At 32.2% G+C, this 24,613-nt stretch overlaps 2 protein-coding genes across 2 annotated transcripts; both read right to left on the bottom strand.

The window, feature by feature from the left end:
• Window positions 1–10,980: 10,980 nt before the first annotated feature.
• On the bottom strand, window positions 10,981–12,046 carry LOC120257646 (dehydration-responsive element-binding protein 1G-like). The gene has a single exon (XM_039265075.1). It carries the CDS (start codon window positions 11,971–11,973, stop codon window positions 11,356–11,358), a length of 618 nt encoding a protein of 205 aa, XP_039121009.1. The 5' UTR covers window positions 11,974–12,046; the 3' UTR covers window positions 10,981–11,355.
• A 6,908-nt stretch (window positions 12,047–18,954) lies between these two features.
• On the bottom strand, window positions 18,955–24,026 carry LOC120257653 (splicing factor 3B subunit 4). The gene is made up of 9 exons (XM_039265083.1): window positions 23,835–24,026; window positions 23,375–23,423; window positions 22,798–22,886; window positions 22,624–22,680; window positions 20,986–21,048; window positions 20,842–20,907; window positions 20,395–20,481; window positions 20,136–20,229; window positions 18,955–19,906 (listed from the first exon to the last, which is right to left on the bottom strand). Exons 1-9 carry the CDS (start codon window positions 23,937–23,939, stop codon window positions 19,374–19,376), a joined length of 1,143 nt encoding a protein of 380 aa, XP_039121017.1. The 5' UTR covers window positions 23,940–24,026; the 3' UTR covers window positions 18,955–19,373.
• Window positions 24,027–24,613: the final 587 nt, after the last annotated feature.

Raw genomic sequence — 24,613 nt, 5'->3', positions numbered from 1 at the left:
AGTGACAGATGACAAGTGACAGGTACCAAATTAATACAAAAACACCAGTGATTAACATATGTTTTGACTTAGCAGCTGTCCCTTAATGATACTATAAAAGAAGAGTAAAAAACCAAGGGACGAGTACAAGGACACCGTGCATACATGGATTAAACAAAGAAATGTCACCCTAATAGCATGCAAGTTAGCAAGATGCATGCTATAAAATAAAAGACTAAACCAGCTGTTGAGTTAGGTCAGTCAAGTAAGAACACGTGCATGGCCTGCATGGCAGTCCAACTACGTCGTCGTCTTTGTATGATGCGCCATCCCAGACCCTTCCTAATTCCTTAATTTGCATTCAATCTCATCAAAACACATGTCCTTATAAAAATAATAATACTCTTCCCAGAAAAGCCTTTCTTTTTGTTTTATTTTGTTTTGTGTTGTTTTGATTTGTTTTTGCCTTTTGTCTCTAATGATCAGGCCTTGTTCCCAGAAACCTCAAACTAGATTTGAGACTGTTGTTGTATGAATGTATAACTTAATGTCTGGTTTGGATTCAGTGGTGTTTTGTTGGTATAAATTATGGTGGTTAGCAGAGACTTGACCTTGATGTACAGCGTGGATAACATGTGTAGGAAGGTGAGAGGGTTGCTTGCTTACTATTTCTTGGAAATTAAGGGCCCGTTTGGATTGCGGAATAGGAATGAGAATAGGGAGAATAAGAAGAGAGGAATGTGAATGAGAATAAGGGGAATAGAAATAATGTGTTTGGTTTAAGGGAATAAGGATTGGGAATAGAAAAAGTAAAAATGTAGGATGTAATAAAATTACATCAATACCCTTGTAAGTAAATAGTATAATATTATATAAAACAATGGATTATGTTTAATGATAAATATTTAATACTATTTATTATTTATAATATAAATATATATATATATATTTCAATATATTATAATTATATAATTAATCTTAATAAATTATTTAATGAGTTATATATTTATTAAATTAGTTAATATCACTAAATACGTTTAATTAAGTTAATTTTATTTATTGATTTTAATTTTAATTTCCCAAAATAATTTAATTAAATTATTTAATAAGTAAAGGTAAATATATAATATAAATATGTAATTATATATGCTAGGGGCATATTTGTAATTTTATAACTAAGGCATACTTCTCCCCCCATTTTTGGGTGGAATAGGATGCCTCTCCTGGGAGTAATCCTTTTCCCAAGCATGGAGGTAACTCATGCCTTTCCTGTTTACTAAACAAGGGCTTGGGAATGAGATTCCCATTCCCAAGCCTTCAATCCGTGATCCAAACGCCCCCTAAGTGTTGATTTTGGAGGGTAATTGCTTAATTTTGTCGTTGAGGGAGGAGAATTTGTAATGGAAAAAATGATACTTGTATATATTTGCACTCAAAGAAAGCTATGCTCAATTAACAAACTTATTAGTTAAGAAAAAAAAAATCTAAGACCATCAAAATACAGATAAAAGCGCATAAGTGATTAATTTTATTTAATTTTTTTAATAAAAATAGATATATCATAATTTTAAAAAAATATATTTAATTATAAAATTGAAAATTCAATGTAACAAATGAAAAGCGAACATATATATATATATAGTTAAGACAACATAAAGTAATAACAAAAAAGACAATATCCACTAGAGATAAATCACTATATACAAAAGCAAAAGGAACACGTGACACTATAGAAACAATAATTTAATCTATTGTTTGTCCGTGGTAACAAAAGTAATTTTAATTATTACTTTATTAAAATATTGGTTTAGGATTTTTTTTTTTTCCGTGTTTCTTCATTCCAATTTTTGGACTTTTTAATTCCAATTCAAATTAAAATAAGAGTCCACAAAAATAAAACCAACTCAAAATGAGTATCAAATGTTGATTAATATCAATCTTAAGTTACAAACATATAATATAAAGGGTGTTAGAGAAAAATGGTAGAAACCTATAATTTATATCTATCAATTTTTCTTTTGCTTTTTCTTAACTATAAACTAATACTATATGTAAGTGTAACTGTGTAAGATAATCACACAACTATTTTGTTAAGCAAAGATAAATGATTATAATTTATTCCTTTTCTAATCGGAATCCTTCTTCTGTCCTTGCTAAAGATGTGAGATTTTGGAGTCTTACACCAAATGGTTCCTTCTTGGTCAGATCTTAATTTCTATGACTGCCTAATGATGGAGGTCTTCGTTGTTCGATAGCTAAATTCTTTTGAAAAGGTCCTTGCCCTAGGAAAGTCAGTATCTTCAACTGTTTGGCGTGGAAGAAAAAAATCCTTACTCTGAAAAATTCTGGCTAAGCGTAGATGCAACAAGCTCCCAACGGACACTTGTGTGCTCTGTCATGCTGCGTTGGAATCTGAGGATCATCTGTTTCTTCAGTGTCGGTTTGCTCTTGAGGTATGGGCGAAGTTAAGTGGGACCTTCCAGCTACCGGCTCTCCCTCGATCGATCGCAATTCTTTGGGAGGGTTGGAGGACTACTCTGCGTCCCGCATCTCGTGTGATTAGGGGTCTGGGTGGTCAAAGCTTTTGTGTAGTCTATTTGGCTCGCGAGAAATAATGTTATTTTTTCTGATAAATGTGTGAATCCGCTTGATATTTTTCTGAAGTCTGACCACTACTTCATTCTATCTTGGTTCTCTACAGCTCCGGATGGGTTGAGATCAACGCTCGATGATTTTAATTCCTCCATTCGGCGCAGTTTAGAGTTTACTAGGACCTCAGTCTGAGGTGGCAGAGGCTGCTATTACGACGGAGGAGGTTTTGGTTGATACTGTGGGGTAGAGTCATATCTCTTTGTGGGTCAGGAGGAGACCCGTTGTTTCTCCCTTATGGTGTGATCTTTTGGGGCTCCACATCTAGTGCACTTCTAATGTATTTTGATAATCTTTATTTTATATGATTGTGTATATCCACCTTTTCAAAAAAAAAAAAAACTATCATTTCTTCATGTATTCATTTTCATTTGTGATTATGTTGCGTGTGAGGAAAGTGCGGAACTAGTGTGGCAATTCATCGAATATTTGGTGTGCAATGTCACAATACCTAGCAATCACACAATGAATGGGCAATGTAAAGATAACATACAACCAATTTCACAAGAATAAAGTAAGAGACACCAATTTAACGTGGTTCGGCTAAGAACAAGCCTATATCCACGGGAGAACAATGCTTCACTATATCATGGGGAATAATAAGAGTACAAAAAATAGACATAAAGTCACGGAAGAATTATCAAGCTCTAAGACTAGCTTTACCTCAAAAACAAGGGTCTTACTTTTTTTTAATGAGATCAAGCAAGAACAAGAGCTCTCCTCTACACTACTATTTCCACTCTCCAAATACAAGAGAATTCTCTCTCTCTATCTCTCTCTCTTTTCTCACTTTCTCACAACACCCAGCAAACATAACATTATATAAACAATAGAGCAATATAGACCGTTTTGATTAAAAGAGATCAAAATTTGGCATATCAAGTCAATATGTCCCATACTTAACAGATGAGACCATTGTTTTACCATCCTAACATTTTTTTTATTAATGTCCTAGATATAATTAACAAGGACGCATCAAAATAGTCAAACGTCAAAGAAGTATTCATTACATTAAAATAACCAATTTTAATCTTTTTTTAAATAAAAATCCCATCATATATATATATATATATGGACATTTGTTGTAGAAGTTTTATATTAAAAATAAACACGTGTTTTGTTGTGCATATAGGCCGTTGGATTGGTTTAGCTAAAACATCAGTATTTGGATTTCGTGGAGTATTCATTTGGGATTAAGCCCACATTCACGATTGGGTTATATGGGCTCAACTTCATGATCCATTGTTTCAACTTTCAAGGACATTATTAATTAGTGGTGATTGAAATTTGTTAGAGATTATTTATGTTGTTAATTAAAACATTTATTGTAATTTGTTTATTTGTTATTCAAATGAATTGGAGCTAGTAAACTATTACACTGTCAAAGTTTCAAGATTAGAAAACTAAAAGAAAAAACTAAGTTTAAATATGGTTGCCAGTGATATTGTTCGTTAAATAATCTATCGATTTTTCTAAATTATTTTTTAAATAAATATAAAATATATTTTTATATTTATTTATTTATTTAATATAATGGACAAGCCACAGTTAAGAGCATGCGTTAGTTCTTTTATCTATTTTTTATGTGAAATGAAATATTAAGTACAATATATAATCGAAGACTTCAATTTAAAATTTTCATCTTTTCACTTGAAATTTTAAGTAAAACATATTTGATAAATAACAATTTAATTACAGTAAAAAAATGCTCCAAATAACACATGTAAAAGTTTCTTTATATTATATGAACATAATATTAAAGATTTTTTATATTTATTTGTAAAATTAAGGCCCTTTTTAGCAGTTTTCTAAAAACAAGAACTATCTGTATCTATCACATCTAAAAATTATAAAAGAATCCTCAGTTTTATTTATGTATATATGTAAAATCAAGCAAGCTTAGTTTGTATATGTATGTATGTATATGTGCATGTATATATGTATATATGTACGAAATATTTATGTATTTATGTATGTAAAATCAAGCAAGCTTAGTTTATTTATTTGGGTTAGCTTGCTGATTGTATGAAGTTGGGCTGATGGAGTGACGGGCCGTCATCAGATACCTGCAATCTTTGTGTTTAGTTAGATTTGGGTGGAAAGCGAAGAGAGAGAAAGAAAAGAATGGAAAAACCTTTTTTTTCATTGGGTGAAGAAAATAGGTGATTTTTTTTTTAAAAAAAAAAAGCAAACAGGTGATGCACTAAAATAAATATAATAAATTCGGTTTCAATTTACTCTATCTTCTTATGTTATCTATTTGCTTTTCAGTCCAAATACATATTAAAAACTTAAAACTAAAAGAGTCCCTCACTAGTAGTATTTTACAGAAAAAATAATAAATTAACTCAATAATTTCCTTCCATGTATTACATATATTCATACGAATCAACTATGACTCTTTAAAAAACATATATATACAAAATATAGTTGAAAATAAGTCGATTGCAGTATAAAATTGAACCTAATGACCTATTAAAAATAATAGATATAACACAACAAAAAAAAAATCTATCATTAATAAAAGGAGCAATGCTATTTCACACGAAAGTTTTTCACGAAAACACAACATAACCAACGTGGCTCCATCGTCTCTCTCCTAGTCACTAAAAAATTAAAAATATGTTAGCATGGGATTTCAAAGTTAACTATTTTCAAAATTTCAAACCCTAATTCCCAAATTCATTTTCTTCACTGTCACTAACTTCGCTCCATCACCAGCCTCACCACTTCTTGACAACCACCTCGTCGCCCGACAACCAACGATCGTTGCTTGTCAATTGTCATCACCATCCTTGTCTTCACGGAGTTGTTGAACCAGGTGCCTCTTTTTCATGTCCGTTGTTTGTTGTCCACCGCCCATCAACCGCGCTAGTCTCTCGTAACCATCCTTGTCTCCACTACATCATCGAGCCAACAGTTTATGCTTCTTGTTCTCTACTTGCCACCCGCCGTCGGTCCATCAATGGTCATCAGTTGACCTGTCATCCATTATAACCGACGACCTGTCAGCATCCATTCATTGGTAACATATTTTCTCTCATTTGAAAATTGTTAATACTAGTGTTTAATTTATTAAGTTTTCATACCCACTCATATGTTGTTAATATGCTAGTGTTGTGAGGCAGAGATGGTTTTTGTTTACAGTGTGGTTTGTCTTTAAGAATTACTATATAATATTTAAATGCATTTCTGAATAAAATATATAGTAGATATGAGTGGGTCTTGTATAAAAACTTGGATAAATTATTTTGTATGTTGTTTAATTATTGTCTAATTTAATCTTCTCCCGAATGATATTAAATTATGAAATTGTTTAAAATTTGGTATTTATTGAACAATAAAAATTATAAGCATGTTGAATTGGAAATTTAAAAGTTATTGTTGTTGGACTTATACTTTTAGTGGTATGATCTTATTTCAATTTTGTTGAAATGTGAATAAATTAAGAAATATGAATTGGAAATTTGAAGTAATTTTTTAGTAACTACACAGTATGGCATGCTGAGATTTAAATTTATTGTAACTAATTTATTATTACTGTTATTATTTGCCTATCATTAGATCTAAATTGAGATCAATATGGAAGATTTGGAAGTTGGACTTTTAGGGAGGAATGAGGTAGAATTATCTGAAAGAGTTGTTCCAAAAGTCGGTATGGTGCTCGGTTCTGAAGAAGAAGTTTACAATTTATATGTTGAGTATGCACGTCACGAAGGGTTTGGTATCACAAAAAAAGTTCAAGATTGGATGATGATGGAAAATTAAAATATTATACACTTGCATGTGTAAGAAGCGGCAAAAGAATGTCTACAACAAAAAATGCTTTCAACCCAAGGCTATCTATAAAAGTAAATTGTCCGGCAAAAATGAATATCGTTGTGAGCAACGATGGACATTTTACAATCTCTAGTGTTCACTTGGAACATAATCATGCACTTAGCCCACAAAAGTCTCGTTTTCAAAAGTGCAATAAAAAAATGGATACATGTGTCAAAAGAAGACTTGAATTAAATGACCAAGCGGGAATAAGTTTAAGTAAAAATTTCCACTCCTTAGCCGTTGAAAATGGGGGATATGAAAATTTGACATATAGTGAGAAGGATTGCCGAAACTATATTGCAAAAGCAAGGTCATTTAGACTTGGAGTTGGGGATGTCGAGGCTCTTGCAAAACTACTTCTCTCGCATGCAACAAAGGAATTCAAATTTTTTTCACTTGATTGATTTGGATGAGGAAAGGTCGGTTGAAAAATGTATTTTGGGTAGATGCAAGGTTTATTGCCGCCTATGAAGCTTTTGGTGATGTTATCTCTTTTGATACAACATACTTAACAAATAAATATGATATGCCTTTTGCTCCGTTTGTTGGCGTAAACCATCATGGGCAAACAATATTATTTGGATGTGGTTTATTGTCAAATGAAGATACAGAAACTTATATTTGGTTGTTTAAAACTTGGTTGGAATGTATGTCAGGCAAAAGACCCCTAAAGCAATCATTACAGATCAATGCATGGCAATTCAAAATGCAATTAGAGTGGTCTTTCCAAATGCTCATCATCGTCTATGCCTTTGGCACATCATGAAAAAGGTTCCTGAGAAGCTTGCGGGACTAAATGAATATAAACCAATAAAAATTTTTTTGAAAAGCATTGTTTATGAAGCAGTAGATATTCAAGAATTTGAAAACAGTTGGTTGAAGATGATGAGAGACTTCAATATGGAAAAAAAATGTATGGTTGAATTCTTTATATAAAATTCGTCAACGTTGGGCTCCTATTTATGTCAAATGAATTTTTTGGGCTGGAATGTCTACCACTCAAAGAAGTGAAAGCATTAATGCTTTCTTTGATGGTTATGTTGGGCCGACAACATCATTGAAGCAATTTGTAGAGCAATATGATTATGCCCTGAAAAAGTAAGATCGAGAAGGAAAACAAAGCTGATTTTGCTTCTTTCAACTCATGCTTTCCAATGATTACTAATTGTTATTTTGAGAAGCAACTACAAGAAGTCTACACAAATGAAATTTTTAAGTTGTTTCAAGATGAGTTGAGGGAAATGATATATTGCAATCTTGCTCTTATTATCTCCGATGGACCAATATGTACATTTCAAGTGACAGATATCCTCAAAGGAAAAGAAGGTGCATTTAGAAAGCAAGTGGTATTCAAGGTTTATCACAATGAAGTCGATTTTGACATTAACTGCTCATGCCGTTTATTTGAGTTCAAAGGAATTATTTGTAGGCACATATGCAAGGTTCTTATTGAGAAAAATGTGAAAGAAATTCCAGCTCGATATATTTTACCACGTTGGAGAAAAGACATCAAACGCAGACATACTTATATAATGAATTGTTATGATGATATGCATACTATTGAGCAAAAAGTGCGATACAATAAGTTGTGTTCTCATTTTTCACAAGCTGCGGAAATTGGGGCAGAATCTATGGAGAAGTACGACTTTTTGATGAAATGTGTAAATTATGCAATTGAGAAGTTGATGGATAATGCAAAGTCTTGTGGGAGCCATTCCAATGAAGTTCTACCACCAATGTCTTTGGAAGAAAGTGATGTGCAACACCAAACAACTACCAATAAAAGGTTTTTAACCCCTTTAAAGGTACGGAGCAAAGGCCGACCACCATCAAACTAGAAAAAAAGTCAAAAGTTGAAGAAATAATAATGAGAAATAAGAAAAAGGTACTTACATATATCATTTTTTATTAGTCTTGTAGCTATTTTTTGCCCTAAAGTTTAGTGTTATTTTTTGTAGAAAGCTCAAACAAAGAGAAGTACACTTGTTGAAAATGACTTGCAAGTTGAACTTTGCACACAAGAGAGTGTGGTAATGCCATTTCGATCGATCAATATTAATATTTGTCATGCTATTACATAATATTTTTACATATTTATGCCTTAAATTTTTTTTCTTAGGTGAATTTGAACTCTCTTCCAAATGCATTTAATATGCATGTTGATAAATGTGCTTTCCAAAATTCTAACTTCAACACCATTCCAAAGGTAGGTAAAAAGGTTAAGTGATTTTATTTTCAAATCAATTTTTTCATCTCCAAGATAATTGTTTTAAATCTATCTAACATAATGCAAGTTGTTATTCACTTCTTAAGGTAATCGATGGGTGTACAACATCATGGTTCTTCTTTGGGTTTCCCTAGTGAAGGCAATGAATGGACATCTTCCCATATGCAATAACATGATTAAGGTAAATTCACTTTTTGTATAAAAAAAGATGAATAGACATTGTCGCATATGTTAATTTGTCATGGTTGTTCTTTAATTTTTTTTTGTGACAAAACATAATTTTGATAAATATTTGGTTGTAATTTTTTATTTAGAGTTAGAAAGAGGGAGCATCATCAACACCATCGTCACAATGCCTTAACAAGTACTACTGGCTGAAAAACATGGAGATATGTTGTAATTTGTTATATAGGAGTAGAAAGATGGTTGTAATTTGCATTTTTCTTTAATTTTCTATATTCTTGAAAAACAGGGAGATGTGTTGTAATTTGTTATTTAGGGTTAGAAAGATAGTTGTAATTTGTATTTTTCTTTAGTTTTCTCTATTCTTGAAAAACAGGGAAAAGTCTTTTATATTGTTGTTGTGCCTTAGCTTGCACATTATATGGGCATCATAATATTTCATATATTGAAGATGCACTTAAATGTAGAGCTTGGATCTTCCTGCAAACAATAAAACATATGACCATGTCACTTTGTGTAGTCTTCTAGTATCTAAATAATGCTGATAACTGAAGAAAGAGCAAATCAAGCATAAGGGACATCTAAAGTGAGATTAAAAAGATATATAAAGTTCTATGTTCTTAGTCTTCCACACAAACTCAAAACAAATTAATCATTTATCAGGTTGATGTTAGTACTATATTCTTATTCATCAAGCTTGCCCCTATTGATATCTCTCAAAGCCCTCCTGTTGGTATTAATTTCCATCTCGGATCCATTCTTAACACCATCCAGTGGAAGGCCTTTGGAAAACAAAATTCTCAAAATTCATGAACTATACAAAGATTAAAGATCAAATCTTTAAAATGATGCACATCAAATATCACATCGATACACCTTCAGAACAAGTGGATCTCATCAAGCCTCTGGAATTCTCACCAACTCTAGTCATTTGAATCCCTGGCCAAGAATGAAACAAAATCTCAACTTTCATACAATTCAACAAAGAAAATGAAAAAGTGATACCATAGAAACAACCTAAACCCTAAAATCAACAATTTACATGATCATAAACCGGATCAAAACCTCCAAATAAAAAAATATATACAAGAAAACTCAGCTATTAACAACTGAACTGCATTCCATTAAAATTAAAACAAGATATACAACCTAATCAAACCCTTAGCCAAGACCTTCAAACAAATTAAAACCTCTAATAAAACCCAGCACTCATCTAAGTGTCGTTCAACATCGTCAAGGCGATCATCGATGAGGAAGTGCAGGCGATGAAGCTCATCCTCGGAGGTGATGACATTTGAGGCGGAGAGTCCGAGAACTGACGGGGAGGCCGACAGAGTCCTCAATGGATTCATGGATGTACTCATCGTTCTCCGGTGTGAGGCGGAGAGTCCTAGAAGTGACGGGGAGGCCGATAGTTGACGGGAAGTGGTGAGGCTGGTGATGAAGCGAAGTTGGTGGCAGTGAAGAAAAAGAATTTGGGAATTAGGGTTTGAAATTTTGAAAATAGTTAACTTTGAAATCCCAGGCTAACATATTTTTAATTTTTTAGTGACTAGGAGAGAGATGATGGAGCCACGTTGGTTGTGTTGTGTTTTCGTGAAAAACTTTCGTGTGAAATAGCATTGCTCTTAATAAAAGATATGAGAGGTGTTAAAAAATAATTATTGAGATGAATTATTCACTAGTTGATAAACTTGATAGTAATCATTGCAGTGATATTTATTTTTATATATTTAGTGATAATAAGAGATGCGGATTAATTGATCCTTCTTAATTAAAACAAAAATTGTTTCCAACTTAATCATTAATGGAATGACCATGATATTTTAATGATGCCTAAATCAAGTCAAACACATTGAGAACACATATTATAAAAACAATATCTTTGACCATGGCCCCACACTAAACTCCCCTACCACTCAACCTCTTACTAGAATTCCCACCTTCACATCACTTCTCCCAATGACTCATCATCCTCATCATCACCATCCCCCAATAGTCCAATCTCTTTTAAACATTCTATTCTTTCTAATAAGAACCTTTATGAACCTCGTCCAACTTTTCTAGATATATAAAATCCCAAATATACCAAGTCAAAGGTATAATAAAAACATAAGACGAAGCCTCAATTCTTCCACCACATTCTATTTGAAAGGGATGGATACATGTTTCATGCATACCAGCTTACAACCACTAATTGCATCCTTGGAAAAAAAAAAGCCAAATACATCTCTTTATTCTTTTACCAAACAAAACCACTTAACTTAACCCCACTCCACATTGCAATGCAAATGCAATGCAATGCAGTGATATTTATCTAATCTCTTTCTCCAACTAACTCATGCTATATATATATATATATAACTGTCTCTTCTTAAACAGTTACTAATTTAAAAGGAAAAAAACAAAAAAACATAGAGGTACTTACTACCAAATGGCATTAATTCATTGTATGTACACACATGGTTATGCATGTCAATTAGAGAGCATTTAAATTAAAAAGAGTAGCTCCAGAGTGGCACGTCAGCATCGCCATCACTATCAACGGCATCGGAGAAAGGCACCGTCGGTGGCGGAGGTGGATCAATGAGCATCCCCTGTGCCATGTCGAGGTAACCTTGCATTCCAAGCTCGAGTTCATTATCAACGTAGTAACTGCAATCGTCGATGACATTGTCTTGTCTCAAGGCTGCTTCGTCGGAGCAAGAAGGACGGAAAGCCTCGGCAGCCTCAGCGGCGGCTTTTTGAATGTCTCGAGGACTGGTAGAGTCAGGGACGGGGAGACGCCAAGCTGAGTCAGCGAAATTCAAAGTGGCAGAGCGGCCACGGAGGGCGATGGCAGCGACGTCGTGAGCTCGTGCGGCCATTTCTGCAGTAGGGAAAGTGCCGAGCCAGATTCTTGATTTCTTGTTTGGTTCTCGGACTTCGCAGACCCAGCGGTCGGAGTTGCGGCGACGGACACCTTTGAAGATAGGATGGCGGGTTTCGCGAAACTTAGTTCGTCCTGCTCGGCGTTTGGGTGGGGCAGAAGAGACAGTGAGATAAGTTTCTTCATCGGAGTTGGCACGGCGAGCGGCCGAAGGTGAGCCAGAGTCACTGCTGAAAGTGTCCATTAAAATTAAGGAATGAGGATGAGATGCAAAGAAGATGGAGAGGTTGTTTGAAGGAATATGAAATTGGAATGAATTGGGATTGAAGGAGGAAATGGGATGGAAAGGGGGAAGGGGTATATATAGGTAATGGGGGATGGAGGTTGGGGATAAGATAAGAGAAGTGTTAAAGAGTCAGTGTCGAAACGCGGCACACACGGAAAGACAGCTGTGGGAGAGTGAGGGAAGGATTGCCAGCTGGGAAGGTGGGGATCTAGAGGAGTGTGACTTCCACTTTCAATAAACTGATGATGTGGCATTCTGCTTCCTCGTAGGGTTGAATTGGTCTTTCATTTTTTTTTTTTTGGTTAATTTAGATTTTTAAATATATATATATATATATATATTTTTTTGTGTAATGGTTAAATAATGGTTTTTTTAAGTTTATTTTACAGTTTGAGGAGTATGAATAAACTTCTTTTATATAGATTAGATATATGATTTATAGAGCAACCACTGACAAATACTCTTTCTTAATTTTTTTTTACTTAACTAAATCATATAGATTAAGAAAGTTGGTTAAAATTAATTAGTAATTTAATTAATTTTTTAAGATTACCGTATTTAAAATATGTTTTAAAAATTATATAATTGAATATAATTTATTAAAAGTTGTAAAGTACATATAAATGGTAAATTTGAAAAAAAAATATTTAATGCTTCAAAAATTTTAAAATGAACAAATAAAAAGAAAAATTTAAAAAAAAAACCTTTATAATTGAACAAATAAAAATGATTGGCGGGAATAACTTAATTCCCTCTCGTAATTATCTTTTGAAAGTTTTATTTGTGTTCCACTCTCCTACTTATTATTCACAGTATAATTATTTCTCATAGTTAGTTAGTGATTATCTTGCTTTTTTTTTTCTTCAACTCATTATTATCTAGCCATTATTTTGTGTATTTTGTTTTTAATATATTTTTAAAAAAATTCATGATGTGTGAGTAACTATTTTTAATGTAAAAATTTTATATAATTTTCATCCTAAAATGTTGAAGAAAAAAAAATCAGCCAAATTCTAGTTAGTTATTATTTTTGCATATCACTATGCAAAAATGAATTTTTACAAATTAAAGGTTTTTCCCACTTGTCATGTATTTTTCCCCCTTTTGCTTGTGTGGAGAGATTAAAAAAAAATTGATATAAATTTAACATGAAACTAAGTTTTTAATATATTCCCAATTAATTTATTTATTTATGATGTCAATTATTATTATCATAGTGGGTTTTATAATATTATTCTAGCCTTTCTTGATACTTATTTGGTCTCATAGGTATACTTTTTAGATTTATTTTTATTTTTATTTTATTTTTATTTTTTTGTATTTTTCCCCCAAATTAGTTTGGGACCCATGAGAGTAACAGTGAATGTGATTGGTGCTAAAAACAAGGATTGTGGAGAGTTCTTATTTGATATTTGAATCATTCTCTTGCTCTCCTTTTTCTTGATTCCATCTGTTGTGATAGTTGTGGTTTTTTGAAACTTCGTTTAAATCATTATACATATGACTTGGAATTAATATACCAATTTAGTTCTACGTACAGGGATGATGAAGACCTAGTCTTTAGAAAAAATTTAATTGCATCTCTTACTTTTTATTTTTATTTTCCACACGCATTATTTATATGTTTTAAATTAATTTTAAAAATATGTTTAAAGTTTTATTAGTCAAAAATAATTCTATCCAAACATTTTTCCCGTGCTAATTGTGGGGAAAAAAATAAATAACCTATTATTTTTTAAATTAAATCCCATGTCACTTTATTTTTGTAAATGAATTTTAGTATACTTTTATTGATTTGTTGTTTTCCATCATATTAAGCATATGAAAAAAACAAACTGTTATTCTATGCAAATGAAAGTATCTTTAATTTTTTTTTAAAGAATCTTTTTAACTTTTAAGAGGGAATTAACTCAATTAAGGGCCAATGTGTGAGTTTTCATTTTCTAAGGAGTAAAATGTAAAATGCCCTTGGATTATTGTGACATTTTGATGTAACATGGGATGGACCAACATCCAAGAAGGTTCATTGTACTTTCATTAGTAAGGCATGGTATGACATTAACCCTAAATTTATTTTTATTATTGAAAAGAAAAAAATTCTAGATGTCCCATTTTTTTCAAAGTTAATTATGTCATTGTTGAAAATGAGATGATGGAATATATGCCTTAAATTTGGCAGATATAAACAAAATGCATACATATTCTTTAATATTCATTAAAAAAAAATTAAATATATATAGGTAAAATACACTACTTTTCTTTATCAAAATTTTATTTTTTGAAAAATAATCAATGTTTTATTTGATAAAAATAAAATATCTTTACACCTACAACTCCGTTTTGTAAATTTAAACTTTTTTATTCAAAAGTAAAAAGAATTTGTTGCCGATTTAAAATTAGTGTGAAATATCTTTACAACTATAATCGCACTATGTAACCTTTTTTTTTTATTTATGATTAGAAAGGATTTGACCAAATATTGAATGTTTAATGAAACTATCAACATCACATTTTAAAAAAAACATTGTTATCAATTAACAACCGTCATTAGATGCTTAGAACCGATAACCGCGTTTAGTTGCACACCTAAATAGAAACATTCAACCATCACAAGCTCAAAATTCACTGAACACTACAAAACCATCACCATCTTCATACATGTAAAGTTAAAAAAGAACAAACCACTTGAACTAAGCCAAGATGCTACGTCCATTGTTTCAAAAGATTCTAATCTAATTTTACAGTTAATAATTACCTGTATAATTAAATTAAAATAAAACTTCTCCCAATTAATAAATTTTGATGCATTTATTAAATATTTTCATGATTTTTTACATCATATCAATCTAAGAAAACCTGAAAAGTTATATAAGAAGAACAATAAGATTCCAAAACCATTTAAGAAAATTTCTAGTTATTTTTTTTTAAAATTATTTCTAATCAAGTAAATAACTTGTCTAACAATTTTTCCCTTTGAAATCAAAAGTAGTTAGTTATACGAGAGAAAAATTAAAAATGTCTTTTTTTTCAAAAAAAAAAAAAATTTTAGATCTTTAATCAACTTGTATTTTTGGGAGCTTCGGGCTCTAAATTAGTTGGGATGAAGTGCTAAAAGTGCTATAAAAAATTAGATTTCCATCTTCCAACATAATTTTTTTTTCCTTTTTTTTTGCACATGAATAATTCATTAGTAAAATAATTGTAATTTTGAAACATAATTTAAATTAATTTAGAGATTTTAAGTATATCAAACATATTTTAATAATTAAAAATCATATATATCAATATATATATATAATACATAAATTCTTGATTTATTGCATCATGACATCTGTTTGATAGTGGACATATGAGCTACTAACTTTAGCAAACATTTGGGAAGACAAAATCAAAATCAAAATCAAAGAGGAAAGAAACAAGAAGAGAAAGCGACATAGTGAGGTGGAGGGAGCCGCCAAAAAACAAAGAGTAAAAAGGCATGAAGTTTCATTAAAATAATAAATAAATAAATAAACTAATAAGAGAGCAAGTTGCGGAGATAAGACGTTTGATGTAATGCCAAAACAAAGCTTTCGTCAAGCACTTGCGCTCACAGTCCCGTGCGACAACCGCGACTCAATCCACACGGTTGACAGTTAATCGTTAGCTCGCCCACGTGACCGGGCGTGCACGTTGTGGGCCGGTGGCGGTTGCCTCACAACTCGCCCCCTCTTCTTCTTCTTGCCTAACTGTCAACCAACTAATCCAAAAAATTATAAACAATAAAACTCAAATACAACTATTAATATATATATATATATATATATATATGTACATATGGTGGGTACCTACTTGTGTGGATTTTGTCTCCCCTCCTTGACTTATTTTATTAAATACTTTGGGGATGATCTTTGAGCACGTGTGCCAATTAGTTGGAAAACCAGGGGCTAGATGCTTGGATTTGATCCCATGATGAATTGGAATTTGGAGGGGTTGTTTGGTTTAAACCGGGTGTTTTATAACTGATTTTACATGTAACTCCTTGTTTAGTTTAATGTTATGTAAATTCATTTATAATTCATTTATTTTTATAATATTTTGATTTACAATAAATTTTATTATAAGTTGAAATATTGTAAAGTGGTATCCACTTTTTTATTTTTATTTTTTTATGGAGAAAGCGTGATGTGCCGACTTTAGGGACAAACACGTGGGGAGCCATGCCACCATCGAACCGCGCTCTCACCTTTGCGTGAGATGAGGGATCGAACTCGAGGGCCCACACTCGACACTCGAGGGCGAATCACCCCTACGCAGGGATCCCGACGCTCAATAGACCAAAATGGTCGTTTAGCAGAGTGGTATCCACTTGTCACTATGCTTATCCGACTATTAAAATTATTTGATATATAATTGTAATATTATTATAAAAATGAATAAGTAGAAAAATATTTTATATTTTTATAATTAAATATTTTTATGATAAAACCAGATTTATAATTGATAATATAATTAAAATATTTAATGAAGTAAGTTTTTTTTAATTTAATTATAAATATATTTTTAAGTATTAATATAATTAAAGTAATATTAAATATTTTTATAAATTTAATAAATAAATCATTGAATTAATTAATTGTTTTCATTTAAAAATAACTTTTATTATAAAGAAGATTAATTAAATAATTAATTGTTTCTACATCAAACGAACAATGGAAAATTAAATACAATATTTTTAATTACAACAAACCAAACAACATTGATGTAAATTAAAATATAAAAATTTCAGTATTGGTATATTTTAAAAGTAAGAAAAAAAGGAACTAGTGGGGTTGGGCTTAGTGAAAAGGAAGAAGAGGGGAGGGGACATTGTTAGATGGCGATCCAACCTCCCCAAAGAACATCCCTAGACAATATTTTCTGGGTATGTTCCTAGAAAATCACAACTTCATATATATATATATATATATATAGATAGGACCGATAATTTAGGAATGTTCCTAAATTTAAAAATCTAGAGACGCCCACAACAACCGTTAGATAATCATTTAACGATTGTTGTTTTATTATAAAGTTAACCCTGAATGTGGGGTTGGCATCACTAACCCCTCATCTCTGGGGTTAGAAATGAAACAACAGTCATTAGATGGGTGATCTAATGGTTGTTGTAGGGGACGTCCCTAGATTCGTTTTCTGGGAACATCCCTAGAAAACATATTGTCATATATATATATATATATATATATATATATATATATATATATATATAAATGAATGAATTTAAATATATATATATATATATCACCTTTATGGTATAAGGAATTAATTGTAAGTCATGGTTTGTTCATTTTATTATTATTAATAATAATAATAATAATAATTATTATTATTATTATTATTATTATTATTATTATTATTATAAAAATAAAAAAACACTTACTAAAAAAATCTAACTCATTTAGAGATTCTAGTATCTTACTCCACATTATTTTAGAGCTTATTTCTCTACAAAATTAGTAGGTAAAAAAAAAGTTTGTATAGTTATATTTAAATATTTTATAGCTAACAAAAAAATAGTCATAGTCTTTAAAGTTCTACTCATCAAACTATTATTTTGTTGTCAATATTTTCTAGATGAAAAATAAAATTCAAAAGGAATTTGACAAATTTCACTAACTTGATCTAGAAATTATTATTTTTTATTATTACATTTTTAAAATATAGAAATTAGATATCACCTCCCATTTTTTTCTAAACCATGTGTTGAAAAATAAAAGCAAATATTAGTGGATGACATGCAAGTAAAGTAGTTAAACCCAAAAATTAATAAAAAATAAAACAAAATAAACCCTGCACATAATTACTCAATAAAATAATAAACAAACAAAGAACCAGTCAAAATTTCAAAACCACAGCCAAGAAAATTAAGAACTACCAAATAATTACTTCCTTATTGTCCACACGTTTAACAGTTAAGACACCATTATTTTCAACAGCCATGAACGTGCATGGGCGGTGCTACAAATCTCTCAATATATATATATATATCCATACATATATATTAAAAAAACAATAATCAATGCAAACAGTTACTTTTATTGTCCCTTCCATGAATTAATTGGTTGCTCAAACACCACATAATATTCTAACACTTATTAAAATCAAACAATACATTAATTATATATAAATATACAGCACAAAGAATGCATTGGAATTTGGAAATCTGATGATGAGCTTGGCTGTCAAAGTGTAGACTTGACGGCCAAATTCATTGAAGAATCTCGCATCTCCGCCGCCCCCTGGATTATGTTTAATTAAAAAAATTAAGACCATTAGTTATGAATATTAAACAAGGCTTTGACAAAATACAAGCTTGGGTGGCACTTAATAGATACTTATAAAGTCAAATACTTTTTATATGGTTTGAGGGTGGGGAGCTTGGACTGAACTATCTAAAGTCAACCATTTGATTAGGATCAAGACTTAGTTCTTGATGAATATGTGTATCTCCAACAGCTAGCTATTAAGTCAACTAATATTTTAGTGTTGGATGAGTCAACTTGGGAATCTTGGGTTGACATTACTCTCTAGGATTCTCTTGAGTTTTTTTTTTTTTTTTTTTTCTAAGGCAAATTAGAGTAGAATAAATGGGTAGGGAAGTCACTTAGCTTGATGTTTAAAATTTATAATTAATGTGAGTCGCATGACAATGTCGCATATTATCATATAATAATAAAAATAGTATCTATATATATAAGTCCAAGTGTACTGCCTTATTGGGCCAAATTTAAGCATAGCCCAACTCACAAAATAGCCCAAAATATGGCATGCACATAGAATTCTAGAGGTTATTTTAGTCATAAGATACTAGTTTGAGTAGTAACATAAGTTTCGTAGACTGTTACTAGGAAATTTGTCAGTCCCGGAGTGGCGCATTAATGAAGTGATGCACAAATCCCAAAATCAAAGTTCATCAGTGTCTTCTTCAATTACATGAAATAAATTTCAAAGAGGCAACATTTCATACACCAAGTTGGCCATTCAAATCCAGTAATCTTATCTTGGCTAACATCATGTTCAACATGCAGTCATAGCTCAACACAAAAATGAAAACATCTTTTAAGGCAACATACATCCTCAACCTGTTTAACAGCTGATCTCACAAGACAAGTGCTCAGTAACTGATTTCCGTGTGAGTTGACAACTCCTTCAGCCTAGCAATCTAATTGTCGTTACACCATGCTCCGCAAGGTTACATGCAAATGGCACAGTATAAGTAATTTGCAGCGTTAGCTTTGTAGAGAGCCTCCATTGGATATCAATTTCATCACCCAGGGGAGTATAATCTTCAAAAGACCTGAATGCGCACCAGATGAGATTTATAATGTGGAGTTTGCCGGTGGTGGAGGCGGTGGCATCGACATCTGAGGGGGCGGGAAAGGTCTTACACCAAGTTGTTGAGGGGGTGGTGGGGCTGGTCTCCACATGGGTGGTGGAACACCCATGCCTGAATGGGGTGGTGGTGCCCCCATCATAATGTTCTGTGGGGGTGGCGGAGGTATGTTGGCCGGTGGCCTCATCGGTGGAGGCCTGAACTGCTGCTGCATTTGGGGAGCTGGTACCACAGGTGGGCCAAGAGAAGGCAGAGGCTGTTGTGGCTGACCAGGCCAGGATGGAGGTGCTCCGGGAATGTGCATAGGTGGCGGGAACTGGCCAGCTTGTGGTGGTGGAGGACGAACTGGTGGTATCTGACCAGGTGGGACTGGGGTAGTGAGGAAAGGACGAGGAACGGGAGCGCCAATATTGGCACCATTTGCTTGGGGACCGCTTGGAAGAGTTGGAGGTCCACTTGCAAATAAGGTATGCGGCCTGTTCCTCTGTGTTGTTGGGTTGCTTGCAGCCAGTACTCGCTCTGCACAATATCAATAAAAAAATGAGAACAGCCTGGGATTTAGACTCCTGGCAAAATCAAAATAGGGAACCATTCTATTGAAGGAACAAATAGAAAAATTAATCTGAAACAACTGCCCACTGTTGATCAGCACACACAACAAAAAAGCTCATAAATAAAGAATGGCATGAAGAGCTAACACTAACCTTTGAAGGTCATAACAATAACTAAGTATACAGACAACAATTACCTGCCGGAGTTCCATGTCGTTCCCCTTTCGTGTCTTTCTTGTAAGCATATGAAACTGTGATTTGACGATTGCATAAGTATTGACCATTCATGGCCTGCATAAATATAAAGTTGATGAATGACAAAGTTAACTGAAGCAAGAGAAAAATAAAATCCAAATGCAGCCGTGTTTCACTTTCAGATGTCTGCGGAGAGTTCTAAACATTTTCATTATTCCAAGAGAAGGATAACTTATGTGACATAGACAACATGATCATTACCTCAATTGCTGCATCCGATGTCTCAAACGAATCATAGCTGATAAACCCAAAGCCTCTGGAGTTTCCAGTTTCAGGGTCTCGCATAATCTGCATGAGGTAGAAGGCAGGCGTAAACTTGTTACTAGAGCAATGACAAGGTAACAACAAATAAAAGCTTATCCTTTGATTGATAAATTACATGGCTAATTAGCAATTGCCCTGAGAACTACCATTAGATCTTCAAGGAAAAGCAGATACATCATGAGGAAGAATTCTTTCGGAACCCGATATACAACCAGAGGGCATAGGTATATGAGTTCAAAACGATTCACATGTCTTGCAAATATTAAACAAAGAGATGTTGAATATAGTGGGAAAAAAGCTAAGTAGATAAAGGAAAATAGTCTAAGAGGTCTGCAAATCCACTGATATCAGTGAAAGTGACAAGAACAGTAAAAGAGGTGCAACCTTTGGATTTGTTACAATAACTCCAAATGCACTGAATGTATCGTATAGAAGCTTTTCATCCACGTCCTGCAAAAAATACCACAAAAGTAAACCTCATGCAAATGTAGTTATAAGGATATCTTGGTCACAATTAGGACACCATACCGGGTCAAGATTTCCAACAAAAAGGTTTGCCCCAACATCCAGGCTCTTTTTGTCTTGTGAAGCCTAAAGACAGAAACAAGGAGCATCAAGCAACAACTCACATTAGTCTAATTAATGACACTATCACAATCAATTGCTTTTCTCAGCTTTCATTAAGAATGTGTATTTCAAGTTCAACCAGAATTACTTTTCTAAGGTTTGACTACTAAACTATAAAAAGACAACCAGCATTTGTTTTATTAACCTTTAATCTAAAACATTCAGCCATTCATATTTTATTTGACGCAATATTTACACAATAGCAAATACACAATATATTAAGCATAGATTAAAGCAAGAAAGCATATAAAAAAGTATCATCGAACAATTATAAAAAAAAAATATATGGGTCATGGACTCATGGCTTTGTTTTAAGTGTGATTCTTTCCCAATCATTTTAACTTCAGATCAGTGATAAACTATCTAAAGCCATCCATAACTCCAGGATCTAGGACTAGCCATCTAGTACCAATCAATGACCATCAAGTTTCTTCAGATGCCACAAGTGATCATCAATCAGATAAAACAGTTATCAAACATCCCAAATTATGTAGGAATTTAAGACAGCCAAAAGTTATGAACCAAATCCACATTTAATTTTAGCAAAAAAAGTAGACACAAGGGCAACTTTATTAGGATAATAACTAAATAACCAAAATTAAGTAGACAACCATGGAAGTTTGACCAAAACTAAACATAGAGAAACTTTAACACTAATTCAGTATATGGTTCAACCTGTCACATAAACAAGATCAACTCTATCTCTGCTAAAAACCCAAATCCACATTTAATTCGAGAGAAAATAGATGATAATAAAACTTTATTAAAGTAATAATTAAATAACTTAGATTAAGTAGACAATCAACAAGAGAAAATTCAGCTCTAACTTGGTATATTGCTCAACCTACCACATAGATGAGATCAAGTCTATATGTGCTTCACTATAGAAGGATGAAAAAGATGCAAGATAAAAAAGAATTCAATAAATTGAACTTGCTTAAAGTGCAAAATTTTACTAGAAAGAACAGGGAAAACTGTAAAAAGGAATGAGTATATATTTATAAGCTTTGCTTTTATGCAGGTCAAAACAGCAACATTATGGAGAACGGATTTGCAGCAATAAAACATAGTGCAGTAAAGACACTAAATTATATTAAAAAAACCAACCAATGGGATGCAGTGCTAAAGGGTGGGCTCCTTAATAATCATAGAATTTCCCCATAAATCAAGAAGTGAGTCCCATAGAAGTTAGCAGGTCATGACCACATAGTTCTACATAAGTTCTATACTAAAAGAAACCAGTTGGGAAATGTTCCAACATTCACATTAAGAAGCAAACATTAAATGAAGGCAAAATAATGCAATGACACAATGAAATTATTCAAAGAAAATACAATCGCATTGTATCACAAAACAATTATAGAGGTAAATAGGAAATCAAAAGGGAACATAAAACTATAATGGAGAAAAGGAAAAAATAATTCAGCCAAAATTGCAAGAGCTCTATTCTAAGGAAAGATAAAAAAATCATCATATCAGTGATTAAGAAATTTGTATTATACATAAATGATAAGCATAGGATGAATATATCAAGCATACCTTATTCACACGTATTGGCTTTCCATACAGTTTTATCATGTTTAAAATCTTGATTGCCTGTAAAAGAAAAAATAACAGAAATAATATATCATAATCAATACAGTGGTCCCAATGTTTAATAAACTTCAAGATATCAAAGCCAGATGTAGACAACGGTTTTGCAACATCACTTACATAATCAGCATCTTCTTCACTCCGAAACTCCACAAACCCATATCCTTGATGAAGATTAGTAACTCTATCTTTCGGCACATAGACATTAACTGAAGCAAGATGAAAAGTAATAAAGAAGAATAAGCCAACTATATCATTTGAATAACAGGCTTTTCAAACTACCAAACTTGTACATATAAGAAAAAACACAACTAGAACATTATATAGACATTAACAATGTTTACTATAGCTTTTAATTCAAATGAATGCATACATCACACTTAAAGATTACTATAGCAAAACACACTAGTGTATGATGTACTCCATATTGTATTAGACAGATATCCATTAATTTTTAGATCCCAAAAAGTCCTAATGGTCATGAATATAGCAACTTGATCATAGAATAAAACATACAAGCACTGTAAAACTTTTGTGTTCCTCACATTCAATTTTTCTAAACTGCAATAACTTAATAGATTCTAATTGTTACAGAGGAATCACATATATTCAAGTATATGAGAGACAGAATTCGCTGCAACGAGTATTATTTTTTTTTTTTAAAAGCAATAACAAAAGATATGTACAAGGGAAATACCAACAGGCCCAGCTTGGACAAATAATTCCCATAATAGCTCCTCAGAAACCTGTGGCACAGAAACACGCAAAGTTATGTTCACAAATTACATCAAAATACCAAAATACGAACTGCATAACAGAACCACACAAGTCACACTCCGCAATCTAAATTCCATTCATGAAATCCACCAAAGAGCACTGATTTCTACTTCAAGGAACAACTCAATATCACCATACTTTTACAACATCAAGTCACAAACTTCTGATAATTTACAAAACAATGCAATATATTCACTAAAAACCTGGAGATCAGAAACACAAGATAAAAGCTTTATTCAATTTTCTCTACCCTTTTACTCATTTTATACTCAATCCAAACACACAGTAAGTGATAGAAACCTTGACAACAATATACATCACAAATCGAAAGAAAAACTACAAAACCCTAAAAAAATACGAATCCAAACGATGGGGGTTACCTGGGGGTCAAGATTGCCGACATATGTAGTGGCATCCTGGTTCCTCTCGGCGGAGTGTTGGCCGAGGAGGTTCGCTCCGACGCCGGGAGCGATCCTAGTCGTCATCTCCCAAGGCTTCTCACCGCTCGCTCCCTCTTCCCTCTTCGCCGCGAACCCTAGAGACCAAAGCCCAACAAGGGTTTGGCACGTGCGACGCACGTCGTGAGATAGTGAGACTTAATTTTAATTTTATTTATTTATTTAAGTAATTAAAAATATTGGCAAATATTCTATTATCAGAAAAGTATAATTTTAATGTACAAATCCAGAAATTAATTCTAATTATTTAAATAAAATTTTGAATATACATAAAATTTTAGTTACAAAAAGAAATCGTGGATTTTTTTTAGAATAGAGAGTACATAATTTATTTTGATGAGTATAAAATATTCATTTTTATGGAAAACAACAAATATTTTTATATTTTAAATGTAATTTCACTTTTTTATATAAAAAAAAAGTTTTAATTTGAACCAAATTTGAAACATTATCTATTCTTGGATAAGAAAAATTAAATTTAAGTTTAAATAAAGTTGATGGATAATAATTCATGTTTAAATATAAACAAAGTTTTGGGCTTAACTGCTTAAAAAAAAGAGAGGAATATTAATAAAAGCCCGATTCTATCTTTTACTCGGACTTAGATGCATCTCTTCTCCATGGTGAGGGCCGGCAGAATATAAAAAAAAGAAAAGAAAATATGAGGGGAGGATCTTCTCAGATGAAAAGACAGTAAGAAA

The sequence above is a fragment of the Dioscorea cayenensis genome, unplaced genomic scaffold (genome assembly GCF_009730915.1).
Source record: "Dioscorea cayenensis subsp. rotundata cultivar TDr96_F1 unplaced genomic scaffold, TDr96_F1_v2_PseudoChromosome.rev07_lg8_w22 25.fasta BLBR01002248.1, whole genome shotgun sequence".
Taxonomy (NCBI): domain Eukaryota; kingdom Viridiplantae; phylum Streptophyta; class Magnoliopsida; order Dioscoreales; family Dioscoreaceae; genus Dioscorea; species Dioscorea cayenensis.
Note: the sequence above shows the minus strand (reverse complement) of the source record. Positions and strands in the feature narration are given on the sequence as shown.